Below are 16,018 nucleotides of genomic sequence, written 5' to 3'. Positions count from 1 at the left end.
TCCTCTACCTACTATTTCAACTCTATGGAACTAACGCGCATTTGCGTTACTTGGAGAGGAAAACCACGAGAACCACCCACGGTTAGCCTGACTGCAAAGGGACTCTAACCCATGACCTCTGAGGATATTTCGTCAGCACTGTGGTCAGTGCCAACCGGATGAGGATTTGTATCAACCAGCCATCACCGGGATTCGAACCCGGTTCGCCTCATTGGAAGGCGAATGCTCTATGCCTTGAGTCATCGTGGCTCAAGAAAGGAAGTTGTGATTTCACAACTCAACGTTATTTCGGATTACAATAAGCATATGGAAGTTGTAGATTGGTGTGCATTTGCGTGTAGATGGGCTGGCTGCGGTCAGCGTGCGGGTGGGTGACCACTTGGATCACTCTGCGTAGGGGCCGAGGGTGTGCGGTATTGGTCCTCGTTAAACTGTTCTACCGTAAAGTTCTCGACTTCGCGTGCAGGTCGTTGAGCTACCGAAGCGGGGGTTCCATCCCCTCGGCAGAGGATCAAAATTGTGATGGCTTGTCTTCGGATCATTATCAGGTATGTGTCCCAGACCGTCGCCAATAGCCCATTGTGCAGCTCTAGTGCGACGTAAATTAACTACAACAACAGCGTGTAGATGGGAGGTGCGCATTTGCGTTACATGAAGAGGAAAACCACGAGAACCTCCCACGATTAGTCTGACTGCAAAGGGACTCTAACCCATGATCTCTGAGTATATTTCGTCAGCACTGTGGTCAGTGCCAACCGGATGAGGATTTGCATCAACCAGCCATCACCGGGATTCGAACCCGGTTCGCCTCATTGGAAGGCGAAAGTTCTCTGCCCTGAGCCTTTGCGGCTCCTATAGTTACTTATATAATTATCCAGATTAGCATTTTATATACGAGTGGCAAGTAAATCGCTATAGAAATAAATGATTTTATTATTCAGTATTCGCAATTGAAAGGTGAGTTCTTATTAAAATGTGAGTGCTCTAGCTGCTCGGTATAGAGTCGAAATTTAGATGGAAGTTAAATTATTTTTGGCGATAATAAAGAAATTCATACTGCAATTAACAATCCAGAAACGATAAAAACTTCAGTCAAAAAGTGTCAGACTACGAATTTCGAGGAACGAGGTTCGAGTAAGAAGAACGGCGAGTCAGAAATCACAAGCTCGAAAAACCACTGGAAGAGGGAGAAAGACTTAATTGATTCAGTAGGGAAGTGTTTAAGCTCTGACAAAAAGAGTATTTTTTTCTATTCTAGACTTTTTTATTTCTTTATTTTAAGTTTCTTTCGAACATTTAAAGATAATATTTACATGTAAGAGTATTTATTACGTTTTATTACGCTTTCACCCTCATTATGCAAATGTTTTTTGATTGAATGTTAAANGTTTCAGAGCTTTTTATTCATTTTATTTTTTTGGGATTTTATGAACCGAAAAATGACAGTTTTTGTGAGAATGACCCATATATAAGACAGATCAAGATTAGATGTATAACCTGCAAATTTTACATTGAATTTGTTTAGTTTCTTCATGAACAACTTGCACTTTCACTTTATCATCATCATCAACAACTCAATTTCCTTTTACAGCACAGAGGATACAAGCAAATAGCAAAGCTCCTCAACTACTTCATTCCTTTCTCAGCCTTTGTGCGAGTAGGTGCACTTACCGATTTTGGATTACCTTGGATAGTCTTTTCAAAAGGTCTTTTTCAAGACCATCAATTTACTTGCAAACAAAAGTCTTTATTAAGACTACTGCTCTACCTTCCACTGATAGTATGTTATTTTCGATTGCTCTAGTATTTTTTGATTATGAATTGTATTTTTGTAAACAAGCTTTCACGGAGAGCTTTCCGCTACACAACCAAGCCCAAGTTGCGTAGCGTGACTGCTCTCCCAATAGGTGACTGCTTATTAAACCTAATTTCTATTTATACAGCCATTTCTTGATTGTCGGAATAAATTACTCAGCTTAGCTTATATTGTTTATTTTTAAGATGGCTAATTTATATGAGCAATCTGAAGATTTATTTGGATTTTAAGCTCGCAATGAGAATATGTATAAATGAGCTCCTGTTTGTTCGAAATGATATAGAAATGTTCAAAAGGTAGAAGCCCAACCCAATCAATCGATATAAATTAAAATCACAGATAACTTTTCGTGATAACTTTTGTAACTAACTATCCAAGAATTTAATGCAACCGATACTAAGACTGCTCATATCAATGATGAATATCAATTTTCCTTCAAATTATATGATGATTTAAAAGTAAATTCGTAAACGAAAAACAAAATGGCACTAGGGACACCAGTTAAAAACAAATTAGCAGTTACCAGTTAAAAACCAATTAGAAGCCAAAAATATAATCAATTAATTATCTACCCTCGTGGACTATATTAAAAGCCTAGGGTTAGACAAAATATCTAATCTAATATCTAAAAGCAACCCAAATAATCATAATGTTCAGTAAATCAAACATTCGCAAAACGATAACGATCACTCTGTGGAATGCAGATGGTATAAAATACAAAATCGATGAATTAAAAAGGATTTCCTGCTAGAATTGAACAACGACATATGCCTTATCTATACGGCAAACTAAACTTACTGTCCCAAAATACGACGCATTTAGATGTGATCGACTTAGATGAAAAGGCGGCGGGGCCGCAATAATAATCAAATGACATCTAATTGCATCGCACAATAAATCTGATAATAATAATCGATACGCACTCAATTATTCCAGCAGTTTTGTCATCAGGTAAAGAGCTACTTCAAAAATTTGAGAGCTCTAGCTTGTAGAAAAGTGGTGGAAATATCGATTGTAAGATCCCATCGTCATAACGTAAAAGGGTACTTATTCATTTCTAGAGCGCACAGTCGATAAAGTTGTCGATGAAAAACTATTGACTACTTTTATTTTCTTTATTTTTTTTTGTTTAAAATACAATAAATAAATAAAAATCTGACTTCAGATGCACCGATAAAATGGATAAGTATCCAAAAAAAAGCAATTTAATTAAAACGTAAAGTATGTGATTCGACAGATCTTAAATAAAAAATTTATCTGGAACCATACTTTGCTTAAAATTCCGAAAAACACAGGTAATTTAACACGAGAAACTGATTTTTTAAAAACTGCTAACTTAAAAGTTAATAGTTGACAATTTTGACAAATCCATACAAAATGAAACAGCAAAACGAAGTAAACAAATAAAATTTACGACCCCAATGAAGCGAATGCAATACACTCTAGGAACAAAAATACTACTTACATCAAAGCCAACTTAAAACAAATCGCTCCATTTAAACAGTTAAGTAAAAATATTAACGAATAAAATTTCACGTCAGCTTTTTTCTTCTTCTTTTTCTTTATGCGTAGACCTTTCCATTTATAATCGGAGGGGTAAATCGTAACTTGATTTAGCGCAGTTAAAAATTGAAAGAACACATATTGACATTCATAATTCCAATTGTAATTTAGACAAATTAAAAATAAAGTTAATACGCCCTAAAAAAATATTGAATCGTGTTTAACTATATCAGTCGTGTTTATCGCTTATTTCTGTTTTAACTATTGTAACACTCAAATAATTCTTAGTTTTTTTTTCAAGGGCTTTATTTTTATTTAAAAAGTTCATTAAAATAGTTGTGTAGTGTTACAGAGCAAGATAAAAATTTTTGGAAAAAAAAAGAAAATCCGGTTAATGTTTTATATATTATCGTTTTCCCGTATGACTTATAAAATAAATCTTAAGTTATATTACTTTTGTATAGAATGCTTTATATTGATTTGGTATATTGACTCTCAAAGTTTTTTTTTGAATAATAAAAAAAATTTTTTACATAATGTTTTATATTATTCGAAAAAGGATTCTTTGTTCTTAACTGCCGTGCAATTGAAAAACCAACTGAAGAGATAAAATATTCGAAAGTGAGATTTTTATATATTTGGCATCTTTGTATCTGTAGATTGTATATTGCACAAATCAGTTTTTTAGAAGTTTTTTGAAATTCCGACTAAGTCTTTAATTCGCAAACAGAAATTGTCGTGACTCCAAATTACGATAGAAAAAACAATGTAGCGTAAACAATGTTTCTGATGACTTGAGGATAAAAATCTTAAAAATGTAATCGAAAGAAAGCAAAAAGCAAGTAACAACAATAATGGAAATAAATACTACCAACTTTTTTAAAAAAATCTTGAAAATAAGTGGTGAAAAACAAAAATATATATATATTGTCATCTCGTTGTAACAACCTGCAGCGCATGCGTGTTATCAATTTGAATTTCCGAACTTCTCTTTTAGCTTTTCAGTAAAATTCTAAATCTGCAAACGACATTTGTATTGTCTGTGAAGAAGAGGGGCAGAGCTGGAAGAATCTTAGGTTTAAACAATGGAAATTTTTTACCTCGACAAAGGAGCTGGCATAAAAAATGGAATGCTCTTAAGATTTAAAACTTTTAAAAGAAAACTGTGGGAACTAGTTGCCAACTCAATTATCTACAAATGGTGTTCTATAATCACTCTGCTTAACATATGCGTTTAACACTTTTTAAATAATGCACATAAATGTTGGCAAATTATTATTTAAGAGAAAAAGAAAGAGAAAAAAAATAATTTAAAACTATGATTAACGAGTTGAGGAAGAGCAAGGTGGGTTTAAGTCATCATAATATAGTTTTTTTTTATATTCGCAGAGATGCCAACTGCTACGGACACGCCAAATTAATTTAAAAAAACGGTAAATAACTACAAAGTGAATTTTTCGAATATGTGACTATTTTTGCTTGCTTTTTAAAAGGTATAGCATGGAATAAGAACTAAAAAGTGGTGAATTATATAAGCCTACGAATTATTTAGAAATAGTGGTGGGCAAAAANCGATAAAGATAAAATAATACATTGATAAACTACCACTTTAAAATATATATTTGCTGTCCGGAGCAAGTTGGCATCTCTGTATTCGTTGAATTGCAGTCGCATTTCACTAGGAATCTCCTTTTAAACTATCCTTAAATAAAAAAAATTGTAATTGATTACGTATTATTTTATACCCGTCGTTGAACAGCCGACCTAATTTTTGGGTTTACGACTACTAATGCTCAACTCCGTAGCCTTGTAATTTTGAACCCAATCCAGATGACGGAAACTCCTGGATCAGTACCCCCAGAGGTAATGATTTGTTATGGGGACATGGAGGACTTAGCGACTCGACAGATTTAGCGTGTATCAGTCACCATTTACTACACGGTGAGTCTTCGGCCGGCGGGGATCGAACCTACAAACTTTTGGACATGGGCCCAGAGCCTTACCGACCAGGCTATCCTGGCGATTACGTATTAATGTAGTTTTAGGCATTGTAAATGTTTGGCACACCCGTGCCATTAAAGTGATTCAGTATACGTTTTGCAAGAAAAATTTTCTCTCTAGCTGAATACAATTTAGAGATTTTATCCAGCAACATTAATAGGATAAAAAATATAATAAAAAGAGGATAAATTTTATAATTTTTTTTATTATATCAATTTTAGTATTTTTGAGACCCATTGAACCTATGAGTCGAGTAGTAATTGTAGTATATGTTCTCAAACTACTTACAAAAATATATATTACTTTTAATTAAGCGCAAAATTTATAAGAAGCGTAGCTTACAGTAAATCAGAATGTAATAATTTATAATTTAAAAGTTTGCCAATTTTGGTGATAAAATGCGTTATCTTAAGAAATAAGAAAATAATATAAACAGGCTGTCGATAATGCTTAAAGGTGACCTTTGCTGATATAGAAGAGCTCTCAGAGCAAGATCTGATGTGAACGTGCAAATTTATAAAGAAATAACTGTCATATAGCTTTTTGCTGACTTTTTTTAAACTACGGCAGGCACTGAACTTTTGTTCTTCGCCTTAGAAGATGCCGGAAGTGATGCTTATATACTGTTTCCCTGTGTGCACTTGCGAACCAAAGTCACGGAGGCAAGTAACATTACCCACGTCACACTGCCACAGATCATAGGGTGGGCCACATTCACGCAACAGAGGACAACACTTAGAGAAACATCCATGACCTGAGCGGGATTCGAACCCGCATCCATTGACTTCGCAGTTAGGCACGCTAGCAACTCGGCAGGAAGAAAAAATTAAGATTACTTACATATAGGTTGCTGTTATAATTATGGCAATTTTTTTCTCATTTCTACTCTAAAAGTATCTTACACACATCTTTTTTTTGGCAGACGTTGATACTCAATGGGAAGCAACTATGGCCGAGTGTAGTTACGCAAAGGATTAACGATCAAAAGATAACGACGGAAGGACATTTAAAAGATGTGTAGAGATAAAAGAAAAAAACTAAATCATAAGGGATTTTTTTCGAATGAGACTAAATGGCAAAAACTTTTTTAATTAAAGCAAATGGAACAATCGAAAATAGAGCATTTATAAAAAGAAGCAATTGTAACAAAATAACGTGATGGATTTCAATATTTTAGTGGTCCATATTTGTCTTTATTAAGATATAGAAATTTATTTCCCCCGTTTGTTCTTTTGGGTACGCAACAGAAACAAGTTAGGTGTAGCTAGTTTTTAAATTACATAGAAATGACTGTTATAGTTAGTCTCTGATGAACGGTCAGTTTGAAAACGATATGTGGCTGTCCCAACTCCTTCCATAGTTGAAAATTCTCGATTAAACGACGACTGTGTCTGTGTTTAACCATTTCGGAACAGTAATACGTGATTGCGAGATTTTCTCTTCATATCCAAAAATATCATATATGATATGAGCCTTTCCCACTCTACGCTACCATACACGTACCCAGAGAAGCCTTTGATTTTAAAAGGAGTCAAAACACAGATCATTATGAAGGTTGATGTACAAACAACAAGAGGTCTGGCTTATTTCATTCAACCGAGTGAGATAAAAAATAATCAACGCAAAGATAGCATTACATCATTCCTAACTTTCTCATATATAAATATATATATGTAACATAAAAAGCTTCAATCAATCCTTTTATGTTAGTTTCTTTGCTATAAAACTTCATCCTAATTAATTATTCTAATCGAAATACTTTCTCACACTTTTAAAAGCCACATCCTGTTCTTAAATCTATTTTTGGCTGAAGTATGCATTTAATTAAGAGTAGGACATTTTCCCCTTTTCTCTGTGTGGGAAACGTCGATCTATTTCATAAACCAATAGCAACTACTGAGATTTCCCTCTTTCCCTAAATTAAGACATATTACGGATTTTACTTTGCAAGATTTTCCCTAACATATAACCAAGGAGCGCAACTTTTCATGTGCACTTTTACTCATTCTCATGACTGCTCTTGTCTAATAATTAATAAATAAATTTTGTACCCTCCTTCCCGACCTATGACCTGTTTTAATCCTTCCATTCGGCAACGACGTTATAAGTCGACAGGATTAAACGGTCGGGAAGGGGTACAGTTCGTACGGTACATTGAAGATATTTAATATCTCATTTGAAAATAAATAAATCAACTTCGGAAGAGGGTACAAAAATATGGAATAACTTCAAATCATTTTTTCAAATGAACATTTGGTAAATAAGCAGTCAAATTCTTCTTCAAAAAAAAAACTCTTCAAAACTTTTTGTTTATTATAAATGATACCTACGCACAGTGGAACAAAACGATCATCGGTTTTCCATATGTCTATGCTGCGTATTTTGTCTACGTTCCTGAGACTACTAGAAAGCTGAGCTTCAATTTCCTTCCTTGGACTAAAAAGAAAAACTGCATCGAACTCCTGATAAATAAAATGTTTTTATTGAAACCCTATCCCTTGGAGAAAGCGTTGATTTTGCCATTAAGTGCTGAGCTGGATCTTATCGTCGATGAATTGTTTTCACACCCCGGAATGGTTTACGATGGTCTCCTTAGATGTTCGACATTCAAAAGAAAAATAAGCTTCAATTTCTCCGTCACTATTGGTGTTAATTTACGATTCATCTTAACGAAGAAACAAATTTTTTCCCTAGCAGCTCACGTCTTTGGTTTTGGAATTGTGTTTACGGAATTTCAACGCATTCCCATCTCTGTTGTGGTTTTCAAAATATCTCGGACTAATTCGAACTTTTTCAGGTATCCTTTGAGTTAAAGTTTTTTACATTTCTCATAAATCAATTTCTTAAATGATTATGATTTTAATTTTTTCCCATATTTGATGTTTCAAAGTGAAACTACTTTTTATATATTGATAGTATTTACTGTTGAAATTTTTATTTCTTTAAATTTTTATTTTCAGTTAATTGATTTATTTGATTGAAAAGTGTTTCGAGAAATTATTTTCATATTGTTTTATGTGTTACAGCTTCTATGATTTTTTGAGTAGTAGAAATTATATTTTTGTTTTACAGTGATTAGGATTTAAATGAAAATGCCATTTAAATTTTTTTTTCTCTTCATAATGCAACTGCAGTAATTATTGAAATTTAATTTAGATATATGAATGCTATTACGGTGTGGCAAAAATTAGATCAAGAAATGTTAAAACTATTACAAATAGTTTGGAAAAATGAATAAAATACTTGTTGTTAGAATTTAAATTGAAGTGCAACCAGACATTAATGCTTTAGTCCAACGTTGGTAATAAGTTGTAGCTCAGACATTTCCATAGACAAACAACATAAAGATAGGAAAATGATCAAAAAAATTTGAAAAGTAATAGTAACCAAATTCACTTCAAAAACACATTTAAAATAGAAATGAAAATATTTGAATTCCCTAACAATTGTGACAAATTAAATTACCAATTAAGATCTCTGCACAAAAATTACTTAAGAAAAAATCCAAACGAAAATTTTTTGAAAAAAAAAAGAAAAAAAATTTATGTCCAAAAAGAAAAAAAGAAGGTAATTTGCAAATAAACCAAACTTGCACTTCAGATTAAAAATAAGGAAAATAGCTAGATCAGTAAAAAATTAAAAACTGATTTACCTTAATACCATATTAAATTTGAAAACTTTGTTTTGGATTTCAATTAGTGATAAATTGTGTTAAACGGGTTGTAATGTAAAATCTGAGAAGACTGATCACCTTTTCTGATTATAAAAGCAATTTGTCTGTACACATATTTCCTGAAATCCGGGTTAATAATTGCAATAAAAATACCAAGAAAGAAAATAAAAGTACAAATAAATAAATATAAAGAAAGTAGAAAGAAAAGAAAAGTAAAAGAAAAAATTTTACAGAAGGCATATTTTGGACATAAAGAAAAAAAAAAGAAATTTTTTTCGGATAGTTAGCTATTAAAGTGATAAATATGTAAGGTAAATAATAGAAAAAGTGAAATAAAGACAATCTTGGTCTTCAGAATAACAACCACTGTGTCATTTTTTTTATTTTGTTTTCAAACAAGGTAAACAATACTCAAATCTAATTTCAGATTGAAATTTTTCCTGTATAACTTTTTTTTGTATTTTGTGTTTTACATTTTAAATTACACATTTTTAACAAATTTTTATAAATTTTTGTCATCATGATTGAAGAGTTAACTTAAATAGTGTTTTTATGAAGAATACTTCTTATAGTGAAATAGCTGTGTTGTGATTTTTAAACAAGAGACTTTTGAAACTGAAAAAACTGTTAGTCAAAAAAACTGTTGAAAATGAAAATTTTAAATTTGCTGATGATGCTACTACAGAATTTTAATTATGTTAAAATTTTTACAATGAGAACATATGTAAATGTTTTATAATTTATATTACTTTTATATATTGTTACCATTACAAATTTGGTTATTTTATTTGTACTTCTACCATAGGGAAGATTTTGCAAATGGATAATTTCAAAATTTTTGGATTCTAATTAAACAATTTTGGCGAAGGGGGATGTAACATAAAAAGCTTCAATTAATCTTTTTATGTTAGTTTCTTTGCTATAAAACTTCATCCTAATTAATTATTCTAAACGAAATACTTTCTCACACTTTTAAAAGCCACATCCTGTTCTTAAATCTATTTTTGGCTGAAGTATGCATTTAATTAAGAGCAGAACATTTTTCCCTTTGCTCTGTGTGGGAAACGTCGATCTATTTCATAAACCAATAGCAACTACTAAGATTTCCCTCTTTCCCTAAATTAAGAAATATTACGGATTTTACTTTGCAAGATTTTCCCTAACGTATAACCAAGGAGCGCAACTTTTCATGTGCACTTTTACTCATTCTCATGACTGCTCTTGTCTAATAATTAATAAATAAATTTTGTACCCTCCTTCCCGACCTATGACCTGTTTTAATCCTTCTACTCGGCAACGACGTTATATATATACAATATAAAAAAATTTTAGAAAGAAGAAGCAAAAATATTAATAAGATTCAATATATAAATTCTATCAAAATATTAATTCTGTTTTCTTCGCTTTAAAAATATATATTTTTTTTCCATTTCTTTATCGTATTTTTAATGTACTTTATGGGTTCTATGTCCTTGCATCTTAAGCGCAGTAAATAAAAAGTATTATTTTTCTGAAGTTTCTTCGTTAATCTCTCTTTTCTTTTTTGTCCTTGTGTTATATATTTCTTAACATTTAAAAACCAAATTATTTTCTTATTTAATCATTTTTCAATAAATAAAAATCATTAATATAATCTATCTCTTTATACCACAACCTTGATTTGAGTGAAGAATAAAATTTATCTTTTGAGATTGCCTCTACACCAGCCTAACACATTAGCATAGAATTCAAAATCCGTTATACGGTTGCAAATGTTTTGATTTAATAAAAATCCGTTATTATTTCTCACGCTTCCTTTTGCGTGGGCACATTTGAATGTGTAAGGCTAAACAAAAGAGCCTTGGCATTAAATTTAATCAATTAATAGCCCATACATGAACTCTTCAACTTTCCTTGGCGAAAACTATGCTAACGTACACAAGGGAAGGGACTATCATTTTTGATTTCTTGGTGGACGGAGGTGTTCTGGGGGGGGGGNNNNCTGGGGGGGGGGGGGCTTAGCCTTGCGGCCGCACACTGCTAACACATTCTGATAAAGAAAGATAGAATAAAATGGCGGTAAGAGTGGTAGCGTACCAAACCATACGCGTAGAGTTGACAAACAACCGGCTCACAAGTGACGTATCTCCTGACAGTCACTTTTCTTATGCGCTGGATCTTATATCATACGATACTCTGTTAAATTTGAGTATGTTGCTCAACCCGTAAGTTGTTTTTCTGGTACTGGGTCCGACGATAGCTCAATTTCACATAAATTCTCGATATAATAAAAAAAAGTTCGCAAAACTCTCAACAATGGACTGTAATAATTAAACACAACACTTTATTCACATAACTCATTTAGAGCAACGCTCTTTTCACATACCGAGCTCTTCGGATTCATTCAATACCTCCTAGATGGGAAGAAAGCCGAAGGACGCAAAACGATTACTCATACAGTTAGGCCCAGATTTGCTGATCACTTCTGACGATGACGGGTTTTTTTTCCCTCTGTTTCTCGACACTTTTTCGTTACTCTTCTACTAATTTTTTACTTTCTACAAATTATTATTATTATTTTTTTTGTCTAGATTAAATGTTCTTAAATTGTGTAAAAATGCTTAATATATTTATTTGTTTTCAGAAATGATTAACAATAAATCAATTCTAACAAAAATAACTGTTGTGTGAATGAAAAAAAATATATTTTTAAGCATTAAATATCAGTTTTATTTTATAAATTGGAAAATTTTATCTAACTTTTTGTTATAAAATGTATGGATTAAAAACAAAGAAATATATTTTTAAAGGGATTTTACACATTTATTATTATTATAGTTTTGACATAAAACTAAGAAAGGGGTCTAATTTTTATAATATGATACTTACATTTTTAGTAGATGATTATTTTGGATTTTAATGATTATGTTTTGCATGTTATTAGAACTAGAGCATACGAAATAAAATAGAAATTGTTTATAAACAATGACATAAAATGAGCTTAAAAAAATTTAGAAAATCAAATGCAGTCTTCAAACAAGGTTTAGATAGTAAAAAAAAACATATCAAAAGCATGATTATAATTTGTATTTTTTTCCTGTGGAAGTGTGATTGTTAGAAGTGATAAACTAAAATTAAAGTAAGCAACCTTAGATAACAAATATTTTATTAAATAGCAAATTCAAAAAATGATAAATAAAATGTAAACATAAATTTTACTGATATATGTTTAACTTTCAGTAGCATTTAAAAATAATTCTAATGTCATTTAATATCTCTTTTCTAATGTCATTTTCCTTGAAATGCATCTCACATACCTATAACAAAATGAATACAATATTTAAATGTGCATTTAAAATAAATAGTACATACTATATTCATGTATGAAAAATTAATAGATTTTTGTAGAAAAATTAATAGATTTAAATTTCATAATCAAATAAAAAAAATTTTGCTTTAAGCAGTTACAATATATTATGGTCAAACAAAAATGTTTAAAGTTTGAGCAAAAATTTAATAAAATACTAAAATTATTAATATTTTTATAAAATAAAACTCTATAAAAATAACTATATATTACAATAGTTTGCGATATGATTGATAAGAACAACTTAATTATTATAAATAATTTATCCACAATTTAAAATAATTTACTCTTAGTAAAAATATAATAAAGAAGCATAATTAAATTTTTAAAAATAAGAACAAATATTACTCACTTTAGAATTCTTTGCAACTTCAAAATCTCTTGGCATGGCGGCAAGCCATTTCTTACGTATTGGGAAATCCAAAATTTAATGCTTTTGTACCATCAACTTTGTAAAATCCTCTGCAGTTTGGTACACAGCACTCATTGGCAATTATCCATAACACTAAGAATTAAATTAATGCTGACATTTACAACATTTGTTGAATAAATATAAATTTTACGAAGAACGTTGACACCAGAACACACACGGTTGTTTACAAATTCAAATCAAAAATATTCGCCAATTGGCTGAATGCCGACACAGGTTATAATACTTAAGAATATCGCCAATGGCTCGTTTGATCAGATTCGGAGTTTTTCGTAAAAGTAGCTACCCTGACTGGTTTCCCTCTGGGCCTAACTCTACTACGTCATCATCGCCTATAGTAACCCGTTGTGGGGCTTGATTCCTCTCTAGGAGGTATTGATTCATTGCACACACTGAATTTTCACAGATGGCGCTTCTGGCGTCAGAATACCGAACCGAGCAATTCCCTTCGTTAGTTACATATTCCTAGAACTTGAGATTCTTTTCCTCTCTATATTCCTTGGTTCTTGCACGCTGGCCAGAAAATTAGAACGTTGCATGTGATTGCAGACGCGAAGGGGTTAATGACAAATTACACCTTTCATTTGAATTGAATCTTAAGATTAGAATACTACAGTAAAAGTAAAAATTAAAGCAAAAACGGGGTTTTCCGACTTTTGTTGATTTGTTTATTTTTGTTGAGAAAGGAGGTGTCCAAAATACAATTCGAAAATATTTTAACGGCCCCCGACTAACATTTTGTAATGTAATTTTAAAATATCGCAAACAAATACTTTTTTCTTTTACAAATATTATTTACTTATATTGTTTAAAGTTTGGGTAGATATTACAGAAAAAAGACAAGATCACGGATATAAAGAAACGTTTAATAGGTTATTTTTAAAAAATTGTTTCTTAAAAAAATTAAGAATGTATGGCAGTAACAAAGTAAAAGAAAATAATAAAAAATATGTGAATATGAAGAAATATTATCATGCTTGTAGTTGAGCGAGATGGCTGCACGTGAACATTTTGATATTCATAAACGTGGATGTTGTCTGATACGTTGAATGATTTTATGACTCTGGCATTTCACCAGTAGCAAATAACTGTGCTATAAAAACTTGTTTTTTGTTCAGAATGCTCTTTAATGTCTTTAACGATTGTTCGGTGCCTCTTGCACTCACAAGAACTTTCTTCGTCTGCAAAACTTCCCTCAATTCCACGTTATCCGTGGAAGAATACTTCATCAAAGTTTCCTCAGCCAATTTCAGTGAACTTTCGTCAATCGGTGATCGCGAAAATACCTTGTTGTTTATAGATAATGGTTTCATTTCCATCTTTTCATGTGCCATGCCAGGCTCAAAGTATAAATTTTCGAATTTCCCCAAAACGGCAAATCTGTGATAGGTCACAACAGCTCGTTTGGAGAGAGTTCTATATTTATATATTTGGAAGGGTACGATGTCAAGTACCTCATACTGATTATAAAATCTCAACTTGACACAAAACCTCCAAAATTCAATGCACAAAGAAGCGGGGGAAAACAGTTTTTCCTCTGGTATGTCATACTGTTTACCTTTTTTAATTACGTATTCCGCAACTTCAGCAACATGAAGGAAAAGTTTTATAAAACTACTCTTGAACATGAGTCCTTCAACTTTTCGACCAGGTTTTTCAATTATGTCTTCGTCTTCCGCCCATAATATCAACACACGCAGAGCGCTCTTGACAATGTTGGGATCACCACACAGATAATTATAATAATTCCATTCGTAAGATTCCGAGAAATTAGGTAACCTGTAGTTAGAATCCGTTGATTTAATTTGCTGGTCCATTTTCGCAATAATTGGTGAAAACAGCGACTCTTGAGTAGGCACTTTTTTAACTTTAATGTTTGCCAAGTAATCCGATACCGTCCATGGAAAGCTCAGCATTTTCCCATCGCCATCACGATATGTTACTACATACCAAGCTGAAGCTTTGCGTAACATACCTAGGTAAGCTTCGTTGATGTCACTGATCCCCTTGAATTCTTCTAAAAATTCTTCTCGCATACTTTTAGCTAGTCTCTTGATGCATCGCACAACAATTTTTTCAATTTCTGCTTTGTCTCTTCTCTCCTGAAATCGGCAATGTAGGTTTGTGAAGGCACCAGAAAATACTTCTGCTTCGTGTTGTATTCCGTAGTTTCTTAGTACAGTTCTGAATAGCGAGTTGTACTTGTTTCTTGACTTGACAGCATCTTCTCTATATATTTCCCATCCGGGAAATATTAAATCTTGGTCTACCTATTCAATAAAATAATAAAGAATTGAATAAAAAGACACGTAAAACACTTTATTTTAAGGTATTGGTATAAAAGGTGTTGAAAATTAGTTTTAAAAAATCCTAATTGATACAGAATGTGTTAGCATAAGATACGCATACAAAAATTTGCATACGATGACTTTCTCTTTAGAAATGAGCTGATTATTTATTCCGAAATAACGACGGAAAAAGTACATAAATAAAAAATATATGTCTGTTATTAAGTCAGACTCCATAACGTTAGCAGCGTCGTGGCCCCTTTGCAATGGAGTCTCACCAAAAATGGCCCCCCAGGGGCACAGTCTTGTGTGACGGGTACGGCGCACCCGGGGCCCCGAGATGGACCTTAGCATTCTTCCATTTCTCCCTTGCGACGGTCCTGTTTTGAGTTTCCGACTTCTCATCAAGTATTTATATTGACCTAGTGAGTGAATATTATTTTTTTATTTTGTACAAAACACTGTTTATCATTTACAGACTATGGAATTCTACGTTTTTGATTCTGTTTTATTTTTTGTTGCTTCTATATATATATATATATATATACAGTGGTGGCCAAAAGTGTGGACACTTTTTGAAAGTTTCATGTTTTTCAACTTTGTGTGCTTGTAGAATATATCAACTTTCACTTAAATACAAACGTTTATAGATCGAATTTAAGGTAATTTAATGTAAAATTTAATAATAAATACAGTATTACAATATCTGTATTACAAAAAAGGTTATGCAACATATAGTCAGATCTATCTTAGATTTGCATTTTCTTAAAGTGATGCTTACACAATCAATACTTAGTAGGATAACCCTTATTTTTTAAGACAGCTTCACAGCGTCTTTTCATCGAGTGAACGAGTGTTTGGAGTTCTTCTTTCGTAATCACATGGTGCCAAGAATCAATTATAGCTTCAATAAGTTGTCTTTTATTGGATGGACGTTTTTTTCGTACAAGAATTTTCAAAC

General features: G+C 32.0%; 2 protein-coding genes across 2 annotated transcripts in view; both read right to left on the bottom strand.

Annotated features, from left to right (window-relative positions):
* The window catches only part of LOC107437196 (uncharacterized), a 29,138-nt gene extending 25,756 nt beyond the window's left edge, over nt 1-3,382 (bottom strand). The window contains exon 1 of the mRNA XM_071179922.1: nt 3,282-3,382. The gene's annotated coding sequence lies outside the window, so the exon portion shown is untranslated. The remainder of the gene's footprint in view (nt 1-3,281) is intronic.
* A 10,232-nt stretch (nt 3,383-13,614) lies between these two features.
* LOC107447299 (uncharacterized) overlaps nt 13,615-16,018 on the bottom strand; it is a 31,545-nt gene continuing 29,141 nt past the window's right edge. Inside the window, exon 9 of the mRNA XM_016062173.4 lies at nt 13,615-15,039. Within this exon, the coding sequence (XP_015917659.2) occupies nt 13,825-15,039 (1,215 nt within the window). The 3' untranslated portion in view covers nt 13,615-13,824. The remainder of the gene's footprint in view (nt 15,040-16,018) is intronic.

The sequence above is a fragment of the Parasteatoda tepidariorum genome, chromosome 4 (genome assembly GCF_043381705.1).
Source record: "Parasteatoda tepidariorum isolate YZ-2023 chromosome 4, CAS_Ptep_4.0, whole genome shotgun sequence".
Classification (NCBI taxonomy): Eukaryota; Metazoa; Arthropoda; class Arachnida; order Araneae; family Theridiidae; genus Parasteatoda; species Parasteatoda tepidariorum.
The sequence above is the reverse complement of the archived record's forward strand: the minus strand, read 5'-3'. Positions and strand labels throughout refer to the sequence as shown.